General features: G+C 35.7%; 1 protein-coding gene across 1 annotated transcript; it reads left to right on the top strand.

Moving 5' to 3' along the window:
• The first annotated feature begins 2,664 nt into the window (after positions 1–2,664).
• LOC133529705 (V-type proton ATPase 116 kDa subunit a 1-like) lies at positions 2,665–22,962 on the top strand. The gene is made up of 15 exons (XM_061867499.1): positions 2,665–3,110; positions 5,027–5,203; positions 5,466–5,640; positions 6,985–7,178; positions 8,198–8,374; positions 10,445–10,657; positions 11,551–11,701; positions 12,900–13,061; positions 13,153–13,370; positions 13,955–14,106; positions 14,409–14,536; positions 15,236–15,507; positions 17,081–17,270; positions 20,463–20,637; positions 22,702–22,962. Exons 1-15 carry the CDS (start codon positions 2,994–2,996, stop codon positions 22,832–22,834), a joined length of 2,634 nt encoding a protein of 877 aa, XP_061723483.1. The 5' UTR covers positions 2,665–2,993; the 3' UTR covers positions 22,835–22,962.
• The last annotated feature ends 967 nt before the right edge of the window (positions 22,963–23,929 follow it).

Genomic DNA, 23,929 nt, shown 5'->3' with positions numbered 1-23,929 from the left:
AATTTCGGATCGGCTTGACTCCTTGACGCTGCGTAGAGATGTAGCCTCGCTCTGCATTTTCTATCGCATGTATAACGGGAAGTGCTCCGAGGAATTGTTCGGATTAATCCCTGCCGCTTCTTTTCGCCATCGCTCTACGCGACAACATTTCCATCCTCACCACTTAGATGGTTGGCAGTCCTCAACTGTGCGTTTTTCCAGAAACTTCCTGCCTCGCACAGCTAAACTGTGGAATGAACTGTCACCTGCAGATCGATACGACCTTCAAACTTTCAAGAAATGAGCGTACTCCCATCTCAAAGGACGGTAACGCACTTACATTTTGTTTAGCTTTTACATTTTGTACATAGTTAGTTTAGCTAGTTAGTAAGTATAGTAATATTTGTACGCCAGTCATGGCAAACAAGAATCGTGCTGTAATTAAACATTAACACCTTGTATATATACGCTTGTTTAACGCAAATAAACGATCATTCATTCATTCATTCATTCATTCATACAACCCCTCTTAGTGTTGAAGGTGTCGCTTACCATCAGGTGATCCGTCTGCTCGTTTGCCTCCTGTATCATAAAAAAAGCGAGTACGAGTTCGATTTACTCGCACACCGAGGGTTCCGTACAAACTTTGAATTATCTCGTGTAACTATAAAGGCGAAAAACTTTTAATCAGAATACATATACTAAGTATAATTGTGAACAGCGCCATCTATAGACAAATTGTTTAACTAATTTGCACGATGTAATGCAGGTATGTTGGATTTTTGGAGGATAGTTCTCTATCATGTAAACCGATTTCATGAATTGATCTTTTATTTGAAAAACTGTGTCTTTAATATAATCTCATAGAAATTTCAGGGCTCCTCTACACGATGGCCCAGCGTAGGCCAGTCCAAGGGACGCAGCTATGCGGTAAAGTGAGATGGCAATATCACTTGCTCCCTCTAACGCATAAATACGTCCCTAGGACTGGCCTACGCTGGGCCATCATGTAGAGGAGCCATCAAGTGTAATGGCTCCTCTTCACGATGGCCCAGCGCTGGCCCAGCGAGATGGCCATGCGATGGCTGACACGCCACTACACGATGGCGACATTCAGTTGCGATCTATTCGTCTTCCAAGATGGACGTGGGAGCATTAGCCGCTGCAGCAATTTATTTATACGCCACGTACCAACCTTTTCTTAATCTGCACAATAATAAAGTAATTAAAAAGAAATGACGTAGAAGATTATTGTGGATGTTATCTATCCATCGCAATAAATAAATAAATAAACTACTTATTATGGGACAGTATTACACAAATTGACTAAGTCCCACAGAAAGCTCAATAAGGCTTGTGTTGTGGGTACTTAGACAACGATATACATATTATATACATATGTATAAATATTTAAATACATAGAAGACATCCATGTCTCCGGAACGAATATCCATGCTCATCACACGAATAAATGTCCTTACCAGGATTTGGACCCGGGACCGTCGGCTTCATAGGCAGGGTCACTACCCACTAGGCCACACAGGTTGTCACCTAAGTCAATTTAAATTTGTGCAATAAACTCTTCAAAGCTTTGAAACCCTACTAAAAATCATTACTTGTCTCTTCCTTAATGTGCCGCTGCGTAGGTATATGTTATTTATGTATATTTAGATATGTAGGTATAATTTATGTATGTATATTTAGATATGTAGGTATCTAATACTTCGACTATCTCCGACTTGCAATCCGGAGGTCGCGGGTTCAAACCCCGGCTCGTACCAATGAGTTTTTCGGAATTTATGTACGAAATATCATTTGATATTTACCAGTCGCTTTTCGGTGAAGGAAAACATCGTGAGGAAACCGGACTAATCCCAACAAGGCCTAGTTTATCCTCTGGGTTGGAAGGTCAGATGGCAGTCGCTTTCGTAAAAACTAGTGCCTACGCCACATCTTGGGATTAGTTGTCAAGCGGACCCCAGGCTCCCATGAGCGGTGGCAAAATGCCGGGACAAGGCGAGGAAGAAGAAGAGGTATCTAATATTAATTTCTTTTATTATTGGTATATTTATTTATTTAAATTGTGAATGTACTGTATATACAGATGTCTGCGTAATGTAGTAATTTTCCTAATCCTCTAATTAATTCGTGCACTATTTGTTATAAAAACTTTTTTTTTAAATATCCTTGTACCTTATTTCTATAGTTTTGGTCTTTATGTTTGGGGTTCCATGTTACGCTTTCTCCCCGATATAACTCTAAAAACTTTATTCTTTCGTGATGCGGCCACATACTCGTCATTTTTAATCAAAATAATACACAGCACGAACGTCCTCACTCGACCGCGTTCGAGCACGCACTGAGGGATGGGCCACGTGTAGATGCGGACAGCCATCGCTGGTCCACTGCCTTTGATGTGCGGACGAAAAACCGACACCGCGGCCATCCCATCGCCATCCCGCGCGCCATAAGCCATCCGACACCACTACCCTCTCTACACGCTGGCCCAGCATAGTGGGCCACTATGATGGTCCATCGTGTAGAGGAGCCATAATAAACACACGTAAAGTTGGCTAAATTGCAAACTGAATTCTGAAATGTTTTGATTGTTAATTTAAAAAAAAGTTACTAAGGATTTGACGCTAAAACTGTTTTGGAATGTACAATTTGAGCACTTTTAAATGATATCCCACTTGACCTAGTCACTAGATTTTGAAATTTTGCTAAACACACATGGTAGTAGATAGCATTAGCTCAATGGTAGAGTAGTATGCTTTCATGCTCGTAATGAGCATGTGTGACAGTCCTTTACATCACACAGAAAAAATAGCCTTTACACTTTTCAACCCAAATAAAAACTTTTTGTACACAACAGAAGAAACAGCATTTTCTGTTCGTGGTTCAAACAAATGTTCAAATCATATCTACGTCAATGTTGACATTTAATGTTTGTTTTTGCTAAATAAAAAACGTTGTCGGTAATATTTTGTTTAAGTGGGAAATAAGCTACTAAGATGAGTTACATGCTGCGGAGTGACCCCATGACGCAGTGCGACATGTTCCTGCCGCCGGACGTTGCCTTTATGGTACTTTCTAATCTCGGCGAAATGGAGTGCGTGCAGTTTACCGATGTAAGTATCGACTAAAAATGGGCTTACAATGTTTTCCAATTGCTTGCGAGCGTTGTGTTGGAGACTCCCTCCATGTGATCTCTTCTCATCAAATCTCTTATATCTTTGAACGCTTAACGTTATAAACAAAAACGTTACTGACACGCCAAGGTCCCGGGCGTAATCCAGCTAATGTAAACCTTACTTGAAAGTGTGAATGTTACTTTGACAGTGAGCGTTAAGATGGCGAGTGCAGCGTACGAGTATGTCATAATTATAACAGCTATAGTTGTCCATGACGTGGTGGGCACGACTATTATTATTATAATAACGACGACCTTAGGTGTTCTTGGCGTTCAAAAGATTAAACGAGACTGTCTGATTGCTTGTAATAAACTAGCTTTTAAGTATGTACAATTTTCTGTATGTATACTGAAATTTGGGATATTTATGTAAGACCGACAATGCAACCCAAGTAACCCAACAAATATCAAATGATATTCCGTACATAAGTTCCGAAAATCTCATTCGTAGGAGCCAGGATTTGAACCAGAGACCTTCAGATATAATTAGAGTAATTGCAGGGTGTTCACAAGACTCATTTCTTACCGGATTGCACATTTTAAATCGTCGTAGGTAAAATCAAAACTCACTAATTACCAGACCTCGGACAGAGTGAGCCATTTTTACGTCATTAATGTCAAGTGTAGATGTTAATATAGATATGCCTCAAGATGAAATATTAAAAAGAATTCATGAATAATAATTAAACAAAAATGACAGTGCATTATGTACAAAACGAGTAAGTATTATTTATTTATTCAAATTTTTCTTTGTTATTGGTTATTGTAATAAAGAACTATAATTTTTTCTAGATTTTCAATTTTCAACGCACTTCTTCTTGAGTTTAATATCCACTTATAGATGGAAAAAGACCTTTCTACTTCCACTGAAGTGAGCGGAGTGAAGTTGTACATTAAAATACCGTCCACATCTGTTCCTTCCGAAATTTTTTCAGCATAGTCCCTAAACAGATCTAAGTCTGGGTTTCTAGCTATGACGTCTTCTAATTTCTGACTGACAGAAGCAGACGAAGACCAGCTTATAAAATAATATGCTTATCATTTAAAGAGGCTTGCTATACAATTAATTTGTTTTGCTAGTTATGTAAAGATCTAAATAGAATAATTTAATTCGTTATTCAATTACATCACATCTGCCATTGAATGACTACGTAGGTATGTCCATATTATGCAAACTCTTAAAACAGCTCACCCTGTCCGAGGTCTGCTAATTACTATCACATTTTCAGAGCTATTAGGTATAGTGAACCGTACTTGCTTAGTATTAAAAAAATGTTGATTTTGTTCAATTACTATTTTCATCAATCTTGCTCGTGAAGCGTTGTATTTCACTCAGGTTTAGCACGGTTTATATACTCTGACAAACACACTTTGTCCGTAGAAAAAGGCGCGAAATTCAAATTTTGTATGAGACATCGATCCTTCGCGCCTGCTTTTTTAAATTTACTGCTTTTTAGTACTGACAGAGCTGGCTCGAGAATTATAGGTGTAATATTATTTATTTTTGATTAGGTACTAAGTTATACCTATGGTTGTATGTAAAATATCTATGTAAAATGAGATTTAAAAATATTATATGATTAATAGTTATTTGTTTTACAAAGGGGCAAAGTTGTTTTTTAACCCCTGGTGCAAATATAGATACACGAGCAAGCGAAAGTTTCTAAAATTGAAAATGGAATCTTGAGCGTTGAGATTTCAAGGCACGAGGATTAAACAAACTTTGCCAGCGAGTGAAACACATTTTATCATTACATCAATGAGAGGAAAATTCTAATTGTAAAACATTAGAAATCAAACCCAAATGAACGCTTTTAAACATTTCTAGTTATGACACCGTATTTTCTATTGCAGTTGAACGAAGAACTTAATGCGTTCCAGCGCACATACGTGCTAGAAATATGTCGGATAGCCGAAATTGAGCGAAAACTGCGCTACATCAGCGACAAGATGCGCGACGATGCTATTTACATACCAAAATTAAACGACAATCCTCCTGCTCTTGAGCTCCATGAAACAAATACCTACGAGGTTTCTTTAATTATCTTTTACCTTTCCTCAATGCAAAATACATAACAAGAACTTCATATTGCCATTGTCCTTATTTAACTTAATTTAATTGAATGCCTAAATGTCTATGTAGTTTTCTTCCTAAAATTACCGAATTTAATACATATCGTCCAAAATGTAAAATCAAAAAAAGTACGTTTCTATTCGGATACCTTATTGCAAACGTAATAAGGTCCACCTATTATGAGTTCAGAGTTGTTTTCACCCAATTCCTGCTTTACAGACCATCATTGAAAAATGGGAAAGAATTATTGTTGAGATGTCCTCAAGCGTGACAACGTTGAATAAAACTTACGCAGAACTTAACGAAATGTATTACACATTGTACAGCGTCTCGCTCATGATTGGCAATGCGGACCTGCGCACAGCTAATCTCGGGGCAATCAGGAAAGCGGCGTGAGTGTACATTTTTTATAGAATTCAATGCATAAAGCAATACAGCAAAGCAATAGATATTAATATGTGGTCATCCGTTTAGAATTCAGTTCGTCAGCAAATAATTGTAATGTCATAAAGTGTCTCATTTTCTTTCAATCTTTGAAAGGCTAGGCCCCCATAGCCGCCGGCTAGGCCCCCATAGCCGCCGCAGCGGCGTGACCGAGTGGCCTAGAGGTAATGGCGTTAGCTGCGTAAGTTGATGAAGCCGGTTCGAACCCGACCTGCCACTGGAATACTTAGTCACTTTTATGGTTCCGTACCAATAAGGTACAAAAGGAACCCTTATGGCGCGACTGTGTCCGTCCGTCCGTCCGTCTGTCAGTAACATTGCCAAATATCTCGAAAACTACTTCAGCTATCGATTTGAGATTTGGAATAGGTTTATAACCAACGTTAACTCAGACACATTGAAAGTGTAATTTTTATATTTTATTTTTATTAAGTATAGAAAATGCTCAATATAAAGAGTGGACAAAATTTGAAAGTAGTTAATAACTAGTTAACTAGGTCAAGTGGGGTATAATTTTAAAAAACTTAAATTAAACATTGTAAAACAAGTTTTTTGTATTCATAGTGGATTTTTTTTAAGGAAAAAGTGGACAAAAATACCATGACATCTATTTCAGTTTATAATTTATATATAGTAGTGACGACTAACTACTTAAAAACACAAATCAAAATATTTTATTATATTGAATAATGTATCTGTTTCTAGTTGCAATAATATTTTGTCTAGTACTTGTACTTGTCAATTATAGTTATGATGGCCCTGATGAGGTCTGATGATTATATTATGGCATTATGAGTGATACAGTTTTGGTTATATTTCCAAAAATGTATTGCAATTATTTCCACTTTGTCGCTTGCCATATGGACGCTTTGATAGTTTATTCGTATAAAAATACAAGCAAACCTCGTCCTTATAATAAGCGAAAAAGAGGGAGCTTCGACTTTGATATAATTTGTAATTTTCTTAATTAATGTAATTTGGTGTTTCTTAAATTTGAAGAACGTACTGAAATAAAAATAATGTTATTGAAAATGTAATTTCATGTATTTATTTCCTTCACCTTACTTGCTCTTTGTTTTACTACAATCAATTTGGTTTGTAAAAACTTTTTAAAACAAACGACGTACGTACGGTCACGTCTGAAAATATCGATACAAAAAAGTGCCAAAAATATGTACACACGACTTAATTGCCCATATATTAAGGTAGTGTATACTTATTTTTGACACATTTTTCGTTTCGATATTTTCAGACGTGACTACAATACTTATATACCTACTTATTTAACATTTAGGCGTTAATTTTAGTACAGGTGGCAAAGTAAGCTCCCATGCAGCTGATGACAGCGGAGCTCGCCTCACGGTGATCACCGGGCTTGTGCAGCGCAAGCGCTCGTACTGCTTCCAGCTTATGGTGTGGCGGCTCTCGCACGGCTGCGCCTTCTACAAGCAGTCAGATGATGATCAAATATTTAAAGATCCCATGAACGTATGTCATACTTTTCGATTTAATTACTTGGGTGAATCAACTTTTTCTTGTCACTCGTTGTCGTTGCCATAAGCATGTTGCCTGAGCAAAGAGGGTAAATAAATTTACATAATACAGGTGGACCAAAAGTCTTTTTACATTTGTATACAATTTTGTATACAAATGTAAAAAGACTTTTGGTCCAACCTGTCGCTTTTTGTGGTAGTTACGAGTACGTGTCTTTCCATAATGGAACATCTAATAAGTATGTTAATAGAACGTGACCCAACATTTTTTGTAACTAATTGTTCCACTATTGTTCCTGGTCAACGGGACAGAATAAAAACATAAAAGTTTATTTTATCCACCCATTCGTCATTCGCCCTACATCTTAAGTAGCGGTGTAATATTTATTATTGTTTAATTAACTTCATAAACTTTCTCGTATGTAGGTATAATCAAAATTAGTTACATATTAATCTTACTTTCATTACTAATTCCAAAAAAGTGCATTACATATTAAAGATAAGTTTTTTGGTAATTATTTTTGGTATAAGCTTTTATCGGTGATTGTACTTATTTTCACAGGCAAATAATATTCAGCGAGACAATTTCTAACAACCCCAAAACACAATGACATAGTTTGCGTTGTTTTATCACCACCATGGTCACCTTCTGTCTTCATCATCAGATCAGCTTCACGTCATCATAATATTGCATTGTCCTCCGATTCGATTCAAAATTTCAGCTAAATCGGAAATCGGAATGGGGGTCAAATTTACACACTAACTTACATACTAACAGGGCAAATGAAATAAAAGCTTGTAAAATTAGCTGTAAATGATTTGTTTAAATTCCATATTCCTTTTATTAAGAGCAGTTTACTGTATAAAAGTTTCAGGTTTAGACTGTTTTGTTTGTATGTTGAGTGTAATAGTAATATAATTATGTTTTCTAACATATAATTTAATCAGGACGGTAAGCGTCTTTAAAATGTAAGCTTTTCTCTAAATTAATAAAAAAAATCTTATTGTTATTAGAATAGTGACGTCCGCAAGGTGGCTTTCCTATTAGTCACTCAAGGAGATGAGCTCGGTGCCCGTATGAAGAAGGTGTGCGACGGGTTCCGGTGCGACCTGTACCCGCTCCCGCCCACCTCATCGCAGAGGACGAAAGCCGAAACACAACTTCAAACGAAGATTGTCGATCTATCTTTGGTAATTCGTAAATGCTCAACTTTGCCACTTATTAAATAGTTTTGGAAGGACTGATAACCTACTGTACACTACATACATCTAGATACCTATAAATAGGTACATATTATTTGTACTCGGAAAACGTCCCAAGCTGAAAAAATATATATTCGAGCTGGTCATAAAAATTCAAGTAACTACAGAAATTAAATTATTACCGTTTTCCAAGCATTACGCCTTTACATTGCATAATATATTTAAAGATGAATACTGTGATGCAGATACGATCCATGTATTTTTTGTGCTCGTGGAAGATCTACACAAGAGTACACGACAGCGTTGCTATTACTGTTATCTCCTTTATTTATCTTTCTTTTTTCAATGTGCATATAAAAGTAAATTATCAAAACACAAAACAATACAAAATATATTAAGCACATTATAATAAAAACCTAACCTCGGGTACCGCCAGCAGCGGGGCAGGGCCTGAGCCACTGGTGGTCAGGGCCGAAGAGAGAGGAACCGGTGTTCAATACACGCCGTGTCCAAGACCACAGCCTTCTGCATCTAACCCTTGATCCAACCAACTAGCGAGAGTCAAGATGTTGGTCGAGACTCTTCACTATCAGACCGTTCGCTGAAACGACTATCGGCAGATCATTCTGATCGTCGAATCAACATCCTACATGGCGGTTGTCTCGTGAGCCAAGTCTAGATACTTACTCGACTTGACCTTCTCGGCTTTCACAAGATTCTCATCATGGGGGATGGTGATATCGACGAGCACGCCCCGGCGTTTCGATCAATCTATTATCACAAAGTCAGGCTTATTAGCTACAATAGTCCTGTCAATGATGATAGATCGATCCTAAAATAGAGCGCGACTGTAGTACGGTACTTCGCAGTTCTCAAGGCCGTATAGGAGAGCAAATTGCTGGTGAATAATTCTACCTACGAGATTATGTCTATGTAAGTACTCGACGTTAGCAAGATAAGAACAACCGGAAATGTTATGTCTGAGTGACTCTCAGGGCGGTGGTATGCCCGAAAAATGTCGTCTGTACTGTCACCGTGTACAGGTTGGTGTTGTTGTATAGTTGTTCGTCATCATAACTTTGTCCACAATTGCACAGACAAAACACTCGGTTTCCCGGAAGAGGTCCCCGAATCGTAACTAGTTCCCCAACGCGAGCAGGTCCACGTCGGATCCCGTGAGGGCCTTGTAGAACCACCCGTATAGCACCTCACTCTCCCATGCCGCCTTGCGATCCGCAGTACTTAGGTTTGTGCTAATTCTCATTTGCTAAGGAGAGCGGTCGGCGTTACTATTGTTATGTTACGTACACAGGCCGCTTATAGCTAATACGTGCACATCATTGTCCTGCACTTGTGTTTTGTCCATTTATAAAATGTTTGTCGAGTCTGTTTTTAAAAGAGTTCACTGAGAATGCACTGATTACGGATTCTGGCAAACTGTTCCACACTTTCACCACGCGGTTAGACAGGAACTGTCGTCTTGGGTTGCTACTCTTCTGCGTCCGTGTTAGCTTCAAAGAATGTCCTCACAGTTTGTCATACATATTCCGAGTGAAAATATCACTTAATTAAATACATTGTAGTGTCCTGTAAGTATTTTGTATGTTTCTATTAAGTCACCGCGTAGCCTTCGCTGCTCTAGGGTACATATAATTGTTTTATGTTGTTGATGGAAAATAAAATATACCAAAGAAATATATAAGTATTTAAGTTGACCCCATTTTATTAAATTCTAGGTAAAACAACGTATTTAAATACAACGTACTTGGAAAAGAGTTACCTACTTAAACTACGTTGCAAATGAACTAGAAAACAAATTAAACTTGAAACGTATATTGTGAAGCTTTTTAGGGTTCCATAGTCAATTAGGTACACTTAGTTTCGCCATATCCGTCTGTCTGGCTGTCCGTCTATCTATCTGCCCATCTGTCCGTTCGCGGCTTGGCTCATTGACCGTGTTATACTAGAATAATTAGGTAACATTGTCAATTATGATTTCAGTATGACTGCGATGTCATCTACCTTGTGACCTTGAAGTTTTTAATTTTTCTTTTGTAGGTTTTAAAAGAAACCAAATTTCACCGTTGCATGGTAATGCGCACGATGGCCAAGTCTTATCCAACATATCTGTTGAGACTCAGAAAGGCAAAAGCAATATATCATGTTATGAATTTTTTTACCGTTGATATCACCAAGAATTGTTTGATTGGTCGATGTTGGATTCCAACCGCAGATTTGGAGCGAGTACAAGGAGTATTGGATCAGAGTTCGGTAATATTATTTTATCGACTTGCGTATTTGTATAAAAGAGCGCAAAAAAGAGGAGCGACGTGAGTAACCATTTGATGCAAGAGCAGCCGAAGTAGTAGTTGAGATACTTATTTTTATCGAAATCTTTGTCTGGTGTATCAAAAACTAGCACAGAAATATTTTTGCAGATTTATATATAAAAAAAAAACAAGGATAGACATAAATTAAGAAAATTGACAAATTTAGCCGTGAAGAATCGATCTCTCATACAAATTCAGAGTTAAAGTTTTCAAACCTTCTAAGTCTTATAATAATTTAAAAAATGAAAAAAGACAAGAAAAAAGACTTAGCTGTAGTTACATAGTTTCTATAATGTTAATATCTAGAGAGGAAACTGTTTCGGGACTGCGTTTGTATAGAGAACGATCACGTGATCCTTTCATCTTAACCTACTGACAAAGTTAGCTTGCCAGAGTACATATAATCTAGTAGCAATTTTTACTTTGGTAACCACTTGGCGAGACGCCGACGTGTAAAAATCGGACGGAACTCCAGAAATGTCAACGATACAATAATATTTATTTGTAAATAATTAGTATTGCACTTTGAGTTTACCTCAGAGTACTTTAATGGAAGTGTAGCACTCCTAAAACGAGTTATATTTTAAAAGGCCACCTGTCATCTCCACGCTCACGCTTCAGTTTGTTTTGGGTCGCTAGTCGTGGAAGCATGCTTATATTGCTTATACTTACAATTAGTTACTCATGCTTAGCCTTAAGACAGCTCAATTAAGTAGGTACAGTCATCAATACTATAGTCAGTCAGCAATACTATTCGCTTAGCACCTTTGCATACAAACTTATATGCAGGGGGGTACCTTTTTTCTGCAGCTGACTATACTACTGTGATTTCAGGAGAAATTGGCAACCTCTGTGCCTTGTTTTATGTCCAAACTTACAACTTCTGAAACGCCTCCAACTTTTCATCGAACCAATCGATTCACGTACGGCTTTCAAGCACTTATTTCGGCTTATGGTGATTCTACTTACAGAGAATTAAATCCAGGTGAATATATTACGACAGAGAATTTGAAATAGAGGTGGATTGTCAAAGAAAACTTTGTAGCCACAGTAAATTTACTGCCATCTTTCGACACATGATTAAAACTTTACTGGAAAGGGTAAAAGTTAGGCGGCATCGTTTCGAGAGATGTCGCCACAACCTTTAGCCGATGCCCAGTAAGATGGCGCCACTTTTATCTATTTAACAAATTTTGCACAAATCAGTGAAATAATAAATTTATAAGGATCAGAGTCAAATGACGTTCTAAAAGTTTTAATCATGTGGCTTCAAAATTTTATTTAACAATCCATCTCTATTCTAAATTCTCTTTGATATTACGTTATGTTTAGTAATAATTATCTATAATGGTGTAGCTGCTTAAAACAAAGTAAATCAAACACATGTAGGTACATCATTTTATTACATAATGTATTTTCATATTTTTACAAGCTTTTATTTAACTTGCCTTTTGCCTGCCTTACGAAATTAAAATTGAAATACTTTAAGAAGTTAATACTTTTATTTGACTCATAGGTTGGCGAAATACGGGCTTGATTGACCTTTTCTAATGAAAACTTCATGCCAGATATAATGCACATCTTGGAGGTTTAGAATGTCTAGGCAGGATATTCCGTTTATACAAAAGAGACATTCTGTTACATGTGTTGTTTGATAGGCTTGTTTTTACTCCCGCGATAACGATGTATGATTATGATTACATGGAGTTGATCTGATGATGGAGGCAGGAGGTAGCTATGGAAACTTTGTGATAAAACAATCCGAACTAAATATGTTTGGGGTTGTTAGGATTGTCTCGATGAGTATTAGTTGCTTGTGGAAAGTAAAGAACAATCAGCGATAAAAGCTTGTATATGTAAAAAACTTAAGTCACCTGTTGTATGTACTTGTGACGTGTTCGAATAGACAATACATGTTTAAAAGACACACACACCAAAACAAATGTCTATTCGAATTTTCGTCGATTTTGACAACGCAGACAGTGAAAGTGTTATATATAACGTCAAACTTCTATGAAATGACGTTTACTTCCACATATAACAGTAGCACAGGCTCTAGCAAGTTTTTTTGTTCCCACGAGCAAATTATCTTAAAACGTGAAAATGATAAAAAAAATTCGGCAGCGACTCGTTATTAAATAAAATATAACACATGTATGGAATCATAGCATTTATATCTACAGGTCTCTACACAATAATAACTTTCCCGTTTCTCTTCTCATTGATGTTTGGCGACATGGGTCACGGGTTGATCATGCTCGCAGCTGCTGTGTGGATGCTTGTTAATGAAAAAAAATTCATGGCAGAAAGGTCTGACAGCGAGATATGGAATATCTTTTTTGGCGGTAAATGTGCTTATATTTAATCTTAATGTATAAGTGAACTGCGATTGTAATTATTTAAGTTGCATCACAAAAATTAATACAAACTTTTCAGGTCGATACATAATGCTGCTAATGAGTTGTTTCAGCATTTACGCTGGTTTTATATATAACGACTGTTTTTCAAAAGCCTTCAAAATATTTCCTTCCGGTTGGACAGTTAAACAGTCTCTAGCCCAATTGACTGAACAAGAGTCTTTTCTTTTGGAACCCGGAGACCACACTCACGCATACGTTTTTGGAAAGGATCCATTTTGGGAAGTAAATATATATGTTTAATAACTCTTGAAACTAGAGGGCAAATGCAAGGCAAAAATTCAAGAAATCGAGAGCTAGAGCCACTTGTATTCTTGGCACGCTTTTGTCGGACATAAAAGAGAGCGAACCCATGGTATAAGTGACACTCGCTCTAGACTTACTACTTGTATTTTTTGAAAAGTTGCAAATGGTTCATTCGCAATGGCCCCTTCTGACCGTACGTAAAAAATCTTGAACAATTTCCAATGCAATGTCCAAGATTCCACATTCTAAACCACTTTATACGTTCCTGGTTCAATTTTGGAATCTTTCGCTTGCTCGAGTTTCAATATTAGCACGATAGGTTTTAACACCCACTGTGTCCCCGACAACAAATAATTCTATTAAGCTTAACTGACATTGCAAATATTGCAATGCTAGGGCCACCTGTTACTGTATTAATTAATGAGACAAAAAAATAATACCATTTTTACTTTTCCCTGTAAATTGATTACGTAAACTTTAATGAATGAATTTAAGTATATGTTCTTGAAGCACCAAGAACACACACTTAAAATTATTTTTTTATTTTGTGAAAAGGTACATGGTTACCTAAGTAGCGAACGCACTTAAAGGTGTTATTAAAGTTCTTACGTTTTCAGTTGGCGAAGAACAAGATCCTGTTCGAAAACTCACTAAAAATGAAACTCTCTATAATTATTGGAGTTACCCATATGATATTTGGATTGAGTCTTAGTTTATTTAATTTTGTGTAAGTTGTAGCGGTATGACATGCTTATATTTTTGAATAATAGTCTTCGCGATTCTGGATCGACATAACCCAAAAGTTGTTATTCAAAAAAGTAAATAGTACACTTTTTTCTGATCCATAATAAATATAGCCATAGGGACTGTGATGTGTGTGATGAATCAACGCACACGTAAAAGAGTTCGGGATTGTTAGAATCGGAAAGTACAGTCAGCGATATAAGCTTATATGAAAAATGAAACTTAAGTGGCTTTGAATTCATACTTTTATGTCACGTTTACATAATAATGTTTTCTGTGTTTCAGGTTTTTCAAACAGTATAGATATAAGATTTATCTGCAGTTTATACCTCAGATACTGTTTTTGCTGTGCATATTCTTTTGGCTAGTCATTTTAATCTTCTTTAAGTGGTTCAAATATGGCGGTGCATCTCGTAAGTAACTAATAAGTTCTGTAATATTAAATCGAGAAGTATCAACTTAAAATTATCCATACACGGGCGGTATTTGTTTTTGGGTATTTTTTTAAGTAATAAAATTAACGAGATTTTTTTTATCAAGGAAATGGCGATTATGTTACAAAAATGTTTTATTAATGCCCGTGCCACTACTGTACACAATTTTTTTCAGTGGAGCTTATTCTGAGCGTAGCTCGTTTTAGGGATTGGTACCTATACTGATTTTGTTTAAAGGTTTAAAGAGGTATATTGAAGATACATATAATATAACAACATACTTTTAGCTTGGTGTAATGCCAGATTTAATAGGTCCACCCGCCATCGAGTCCAGGAATTGTGGACATAAATTTAAAGGATTACTTTTTGGAGAGCGAAACGAAACAACCGGGCCTTCCAGTCTAGATTTTTAAAGACAACTAAAAATAAAAGAAATATACATATAAGGTGTTCAATCAATACAGACCATATGTATAAAAAATATAAATAATATTAAACCTATTTACACTTCGACACATCGTGACATTCGAATGACGGGTGAACCTTTTTTTTCGGAGTTGTTTTAGGGAGAGGTATACTGGTTTCTATTAAGGGTACAGTGCGTTACATAGACGGAAAGTACAATATGTTTATAACTACATATTTGAATGAAATTCGTTGAAATCCATCGGCCATCCTGACGCTCACTAAAATGTGTATTCATTATTAAAGCCCCCAGTGTAAAGGAATCGCAAGGCTGTGCTCCGTTGGTTCTCATCCTATTCATCGACATGGTTCTGATGTCAACGTCCCAGCCCGTCGCGCCGGAGTGCGACCCCTATATGTTCAATGGTCAGCAAACCGTACAGCAGGCGCTGTTGTTTGTGGCCGTCCTCTCTGTGCCGATTATGTTGTTCGGCCCGCCTTGCTACGCTGCGCAAGTTGCAAAAAAGAAAAGAAAGGCTTTAATGGTATTTTTTTATGTTATAGAGCTAAAAGCTGTTAGAGCTTTAAGTATGTAGTGCAAATATATTTAGCCTTTAGCATATTTAATTCCTCCTATCGTTAAATAAAATATTAAATTAGGATTTATGGCAAGTATAGTTCAATAAAATTGGCATGAACTGTAAAGAAATTTGACATGTAAGTATTACCTAATATGTTCATAATAATAATCGCTTTATTCGTCTTGTGGGGGCGAAAGGGCGTCTGCCGGAAATAATATTGCATGCCGTTTTATGAGGCAGACGGACGTTCCGTTTAGTTAGTCCATCGCTTTTACCTAATGGCCTAACACATTTTAGATTTCATCATTAGATTGCGTGATAAAGTGTCAAAATGTGTTGGCTTTGGCTCCGCGCACGTCTCCTAATTGTCCGGAACACCAGTGTCCCGTGATAGGAAAATTAATAAAAAAAAACTAAAGTTCATAATACAAACAGAGACAGGACTTAACTGAGTAGGTAACAACAGGCGGACTTATCGCTAAAAAGTTATTAGAAACAGTTGTAAGTATAACTAATTATAAAATTGTATTTATTTAGTAGGCATAAACTTATTTAGGACGTTATATCGTTTGCAGTCTGATATAGAAAAAATAAAACTTAGCTAAAATCTTCATAAAAGGTCATAACTGTCATAAGTGAAAATAATTTATCTAATATATTACAGTCCGTTAACTTCTATCCGAAAACTTCTTCATTACTATACTACTGTATACATATTTATGAACTCGACTGTACAGGCAGTCGCAGACATATTTAAGGTATCAAACCCCCATCCGCTCCCCTCCATATAAGTTTGTATGCAATGTCTGTAAAGCAACGAGTACATACAATATGATTTTAGCTAAGTATTTCATCCATAGGTAATTGTAACTCTATAGGTTCGCTAAAATGCTTTGACAATGACCGCCAAAATGCTTAGCAAATCCCTATTTCGTTCCGTATCCGTTTCGTTTTATTCTTGTGTTTCTTAGATCAGTTGTCAAAGAACACTAATATAATAGTACATTACGATACAAGTGCGAAAAATAGGAAATTCGAAACGAGTGCCGATAAATTAAAACACGACCGAAGGGAGTGTTTTAAATCGACACGAGTTGCGAATTACCTATTCGCACATGTATCGTACAACGTTTTACAGTACATATGGCCCTTTAAATGTTCGACACAGTAACGTAATATGCTACTTCTCGCACTAGTGCTATAAAGTAGCCCCATATGTACTGTAAAAGTAATTAAGGTGCAAAAGTATATAAAAAAGTAAACAAATGAGTCAGTATAGTAAAATGCCTAATTAATAAAAGCCTCATTGCCATCTTTTAAAACAAAAAGATTATACATTGTAGGGTAATTTTTCCTTACAAAATATTATTGTGCCCTTTAAAGGGATCATGGTTGTGAATTTGTTCATTTCGAATCAGCCCCAGGCTCTGGTACTTATTACTACTAAGTATACTCGTAAGTAGTTCGTTGTTCTGCAGAATCTCGTTATTAATGGCGGGTATATGTTAAAACTGATAATTATGTGATGAAATTTCAGAAAAAAATACCTAACGAGGAGGACGATCCAGTAGCATATGCGGCGTGGAAGCTTGAAATGAATGAAGCATCCGAGACTTTTGGTGATCTAATGATCCATCAGGGCGTGGAAACCATCGAGTTCGTTCTTAGCACGATTTCGCACACTGCGTCGTACCTGCGGCTGTGGGCACTCTCGTTAGCACATGCACGTTAGTATTGTTGGAGAAGATAAGGAGGCCACCGAGTCCTCTTTTTAGGGTGCCGTATGTCTGTCTGTCCGCGGCTTTGCTTCGTGATCGTTAGTGATATAAAGCTGCAATTTGGCATAAATACATAAGTCATTCATGGCGTACGATCCGTAAATAAATAATAATAATAATTATTATTATTATTTGGAGCCTGTCGTGTCCCACTGCTGGGCAAAGGCCTCCCCCCAATCTCTCCACTGATCTCTGTCGAGTGCTATGTCTGGCCAAGTGGCCACTCCTTCAAGAAGGAGTCCAGTTCATCCCGCCATCGCCGGTGAGGTCTGCCAGATCCCCGATTCGAGTTTTCGGGCTCCCACTCTGTAGTGACTTTGCCCCACAACTCATTCGGCATTCGGCACACGTGACCAGCCCAATCCCATTTTAGCTTGGCCGCTTTCCGAGCTACATCGATGATTTGTGTCTTGGAGCGCAGCGTGGTGTTCCGGACTCGATCCACCAATTTGACACCTAATATGCTACGCTCCATAGCTCGTTGGCAAACTCCGAGTTTGGACTTCTGAGCTTTAGTCAAAGACCAAGTCTGTGCCCCGTAGGTTAGAACTGGGAGTATGCACATGTCCATGAGCTTCCGTTTGAGATATATCGGAAGATTACCTTTCATCAGGTGTTTCATGGACCAATAGCTCCTCCAGGCGTTTTCAATCCGTCTTTCGACCTCTTTTTCCTGACGCGCCTGGAAGGAGACTAATTGGCCCAAATAAATATACTCATGGAGTACTCATTAATAATTAGGGTACCTTTAATCCTAGGATGTGGGATATCGTTGGATAGGTCTGTCAAAACAAGTACGGGTCTCCAACAATCATTTTTTTACCATGGATTAAAAAAATTTGAACATAAAAAAAGTAAAACTTAAAGCAAAAGCTTAAATACTTTCGTTTCGTTTTTGAGTTATTGCAAGTCTTCTCTTCTTAGTAAAAAGACGTACAAAGCGCTGCGAAGGTACTCTCTTATGCTTGTGATGTACAGTCGAGTTCATAAATATATGAGCAAATCCAAGGCTTCAAAAATAAATGAGCATAGAAAGATACATATGCATCTGAACAGATGAACCAATCAAAGTATGAACACGTATCACCTGTCATATTAATCTGAGCAAGTATCACAATAATATGTAAGCATTTTTCAAAATTATTTAACCAAGTGAAAGTACACAAATACCTACGCAATAGTTTTTTAAAATATTTATAAGCATTTAGTGGCACAAAAAATATCTGTACTAACCTATTACAATTTTATGTGAGCACGTAGAAGTAAATAAATATCGGATTAAAATTGAATAAATAAATCACCTGGTTCTCACGGCCTACTTATCAAAATATATAATAGGCTTAAGTTAGTCTGAAGTTTAGAGATTATAAGTTACTCTGTTATTATTTTATTATATTGTATTTTAACATGACGTGTTTGAAATGCTCGGAAATTCTGTACATTTTGATATAGGAATAAATTTTATTTATTCAATATTCAATGCAAGGCATATTAATAACAATTTGTATATGTTATTATACATATATTATTATACTTTTACAACAACCCCCTTATTCATAAAAATTTACGGGCCTGATTTAGTTGAATTATGTTTTATCCCTTTCTTGCAAATACGTAAGTCAAAATGACAGATGAAGAAAAACGATTCATAGCTAATTCAGGCCTGTAACGCGTTTATGAATAACGCCATTAGACTTTAAGCCCTTTATTCATAAAACTTGGCAAACATCAACATCAAGAACAGCTTATCATTTTTAAAATTGTAAGTGGCCAGTCATTAAAGTTGATAACAACCTTTTTTAAGTCGATCATAAATCGAAAGCAGCAGGAATGGGCAAGAAGCCGCAAGCAAACACTTATGACACCACTATGACTTGACACTTGAAATGAAATAGACAAATGTATGATTTGACAGTACGGTACTCTTTTCTATGGAAGGTAGAGGTAAGGAACGCAATCTCCATAGGCAGAACTTATGCAAAAGTGTCCAGTGGTCAGCTATAAATAATAGTTCCAAATCTCTCTAGAGTAGCGCTAGAGTAGCTAAGTTATTGTTATTGACGGAGTGAAGTGCGCTGTCTATGATTTGATTTTTTTTCAAGTATTCTAGGTATTGTAGCGCCACCTATTTAAGGTTTATTGATGACACTTTTTGGTACATGTAGATTCCATTCTTATCTCCACCTTCCGTACTCTTTTCGATGATTGTCAAATTGTTAAGTCTTATGTTTGTTTAGATTATGGTAGTTTAGATATTTACGAACTTATGTGTTCACATAAAATTGTAAAACGTTAGTACAGATATGTTTGTGCCACTACATGCTTATGAATATTTGAAGAATATTTTGTGTAGGTATTTGTGTACTTTCACTTGGTTAAATAATTTTGAAAAATATTAGTACAGACATTTATCAGTTTTCAGTTGTTTACATATTATTGTGATACTTGCTCAGATTAATATGACAGGTGATATGTGTACATATTTGTTATTGGTTAATCTGTTCAGATGCATATGTACTATTCTATGCTCATTTATTTTTGAAGCCTCGAATTTGCTCAATGAACTCGACTGTACCTACATGATACTTACTAATACTCCCCGTTTAGCCTATGCTGACAGAGTGGTAACTGCGGAACCCTACACTGAGTATGGCCCGACATGCTCTTAGCCGATTTTTTTTATAATTGAATTAGAACTGTATATGTTCCCGAAAAGCAATGGGGTTGGCAACTGTCAAAGGTTTGCATAGATGGCGCCATCATAGCTTGCCACTGTCTCTAGTTTTGTTCTATGAGATTTGGCTTAAAGTACTGGAATCCAGGTCACAAAATTCAAAAAAAAAAACCAGAATTTGACACAATTCTAGGGATTGACAGGGCAAGCTATGATGGCGCCATCTGTTTAATACTTCGACCGGCCAACCCTATTGACTTCGTTAAATACACTCAACACCTCTAAACCATCTTGCAATCATTGTTCTTTTGTTTGGCATTAAGTTGTATGGTAGTTAATGGAATAGGCGTTAATTGATTTTTAGCATTGTGTTTTTAATTATATTGAGACCAAGTAGATAAAAGATAGTGTATCGAGTGGTTTGTTACTTTCCGGAATATTACTAATTTAAATATTTGGTATTTCAGAATTATCGGAAATGCTTTGGATTATGATTTTCTCAAAAATGGCTCTTTCTGATCATACCATATTGGGAGCGTTTAAAATTGTTGTCGTGTTTATAATTTGGGGGACGTTTACAATAAACATTCTTGTGCTAATGGAGGGTTTGTCTGCGTTCCTACACACGCTGCGTTTGCATTGGTAAGTCACAAATTACAAACAACTGCACTTTAGCACTTTGTACGTGTCGATATTTAATAACTTGACTGAATAATTGGTACTATTTAGGGAACAATATTTTTTATTTTATTTTATTGGTATTCAGGATAACAACAGCCGTAAATATAACTAAACATATAAATGCTTACATAAAAGAAGGCCAATGACAGTCATCCATTAAATTGCAATATGTAAAAAAGTAAAATAACAAAAAATTTAAAAACAACGAAAATGTGCAATATACTTACACACAAATGCTCGAAACCTTGAAAATACATACCGGTCGCAAAATATGTACTTAATTAATAATCAAGTTTAATTTACTTTTGGCAAAAGACCATAAAATTTGTATTAGTTACAAGTCAAATCACAAGTTAAAATATATCCAAATAAGTACTTGAACATAGTATTTGAACTGAATTTTTATTAATGGTAGAAATAGTAAGAAATTATAATTTTAAACATTTAGAAAGAACCTCCTTAAAAAAAAAACTATAACAAATTGCATTGCATTTCCCTAGTACCCATCAACACATAGCTTGAAGAAGTAATAATATGCCTACTTAGATATTATTATTATAAGATATAAGTACTTATTTTTCTTATTTTACGAACGAATTAGAACAAGTGGCAGAAATAATATAAAACGGATTTTATATTATTGTTTGTTATCTCCTGAGCAAAACAGAATATATATCTTTTTTAAATTTATACTTAGACCCTACAAAAGGATCGGTAGAGCAGAATTCGGTGTTATACAAGTGAGGGATCCGTGATAAGACGGCGTTAGAACCATAGTTAGTGGAGTGGAAGCGAACATGAAACAGAGTTGTGTGTCAAGTTCGGATAAGCCAGATAAAATTTCAAGGCAGTATAAACGATTTCTAATTATATCGAAAAGTAGGCTCATATCAGCCACTTTGCGCCTATCCTCAAGTGAAAGGAGGTTATATTCCCGATAGTTACCTTTGTACTCAGAAGATGTTTTCTTGGATTTATAATTTAATTTTTTATTTTATTTTTCGGTGCGATCTTTATGAACAGCATAACAAACTGACCAGATAGGTGATGCATATTCAAGGATAGATCTCACATATGCGTAATATACGGCTTTTAGACATGACAAGCTTTGGAAAGGTTTACAAGTCCACATGATGAAGCCCAAACTGCGATATAATCTGTTTACAATAGAGGATATACTTACTTTAAACGTAACGTTTATATGTATCTATATAAATAAATAGTGTTACCGTAAAAACCCGTTTTAAGTGAAAACGTTTTCCTTGATTAAAACTGGTTTACGTTTTCGTAAATGTGTGAATTCACTTTTTAATGTCACTAGTTGCTATAGTTATCGTAATTAGTTTCATTATGATAATATGTGGCTTTTCAGCCTAAAGGGGTCTTATGCTCCATGTGCAAAAGGACCCTTCTTTGATGGAAAGCCACTACCAAAAGTAAAATGTGATATAACATTTTAACGAACGAAACAGAATAAAAACACAAGAAGTTATCCCACCTATTTTAAGGAATTATTATTTAGTTCTTGATAGTTCTCATATTCTTGAAATGAGACTAGTATTCATCTATCTTATGTACACGGTTGTTTTTAAGTCCGTTAACATCAGGGTATGGCTAAGTACATTTAAGGAAAATAAATGTCATAGTTCAATTTAATTTTTTTCCTAAAAAGTAATTAATAGCATTGTTGTAACACGCGATATTATATTTGAATCCACCCAACATTGAAAACTATAAGATATCAATGACATTTCGAATATCGATCGTCCGAGAAATGCAAATGCATAAACTCAAATATGTAAACAGGTCCTAAGGCGAGTGTCTACGCTTGTAGTAGGAGGGGCCTTGTCAATTAAAAGTATATCATTGAATATCTCGAAAGTGGAGTAAAATAGAATAAAAGTTTATTTGAGAAAGTTACTTAATTGAAGCTCAGGAATGCACTTAAAAAAACACAGAGTATATATTATCTATTTCTGGCATTACAATACATATGTATGTTCTCACAGCATTATTATATTTCAGGGTGGAGTTTATGAGCAAGTTTTTCATGGGCACTGGTATTATGTTCAAACCGTTTTCCTTTGAAGCGTTATTTTCCGAGGCTGTTAAGGATAAAACGGAAGTATGTCCCGCTACCAAGACGTTTGAATATTAGGAGTAGTTAAATAATAATATTTTTTCTTGCATCGCTATCGGTTTTAACTGTTCCGGAATTTATTACTTTAATAAATTTGGTGAAATTATTACTTTTAACTTATGTCATATTATACTCTGTACAAAGTACCTAAAGTTTAATTATCTCCAACAAATTAGCACAAAGGAATTTCCTTCTTTCTGTTTTAGTCATTGTATTGTTTGTATTCTGATTTAAGCAGATAAATGTCTGGGCCTTGTTTATCACAACTTTAAAATATAGCTCAAATTAATTAAGTCAACGATAAATATAAAAGGTACTGCCACAAAATTAGACGTACGGCGCTTTATTTTGAAAAAGTATTATTAAAGAAAAGATTAATTAGGTATTTCTGAAAATAAAAAAGGAGATCATCGATTTTCGGCCCACGTGGTATTATCGCGTTTATAGTTATAGTTATTCGTATTTAATTAATAGAATATTAATAAATAAGACATAATAATGGTCGCAAATGAAACTGAAATTAGAACTACACAATAAAAATAAATAATGTTTTTTTTCTGTAATTCAATATGTTTCATTGAATATGCAAGGAACATTTGGATTTTGGAACCTTGGTCCTAGAAGCCTCGGTTCTGAAGATACGAATTATCAAATGCTTTTTCCTATATTACCCAAAATCTGATTGAAATTTCATTTGGGAAGCCTTATTTTTATGGAAGTGTGTAGCATATCATTAGAAAAATCATAAACCAAAGAACTTTTTAAAAGAAAATGAACCCTCCAATTGCTTTTACTTTTTTTTTATTTAATTTAAAAGTGGAGATGTTTTCATAAATTCAGTTTATTTGTAATAAAAAAAAAAACCATGTGTTAATTTGTGGTGTATTTGTAACAAAAAACTAGTATTTGGAAGTAAACAGACATAACGTTAAGACAATGAAACAAATTATGCATTTAAAACCCATACTCAAAAATAAGTTATGTTATGGGGCTTCGAATATCAAATTTTGGGTAATTTAGGAAAAACATTTAAAAAATCGTATCTCCAGAACCAAGGTTCCAAAGACGGAAAGGAAGGAAATGACACACCTTACACCCCAAAAAATGTTGACG

Source organism: Cydia pomonella, chromosome 1, assembly GCF_033807575.1.
Source record: "Cydia pomonella isolate Wapato2018A chromosome 1, ilCydPomo1, whole genome shotgun sequence".
NCBI lineage: Eukaryota > Metazoa > Arthropoda > Insecta > Lepidoptera > Tortricidae > Cydia > Cydia pomonella.
The sequence above is the reverse complement of the archived record's forward strand: the minus strand, read 5'-3'. Positions and strand labels throughout refer to the sequence as shown.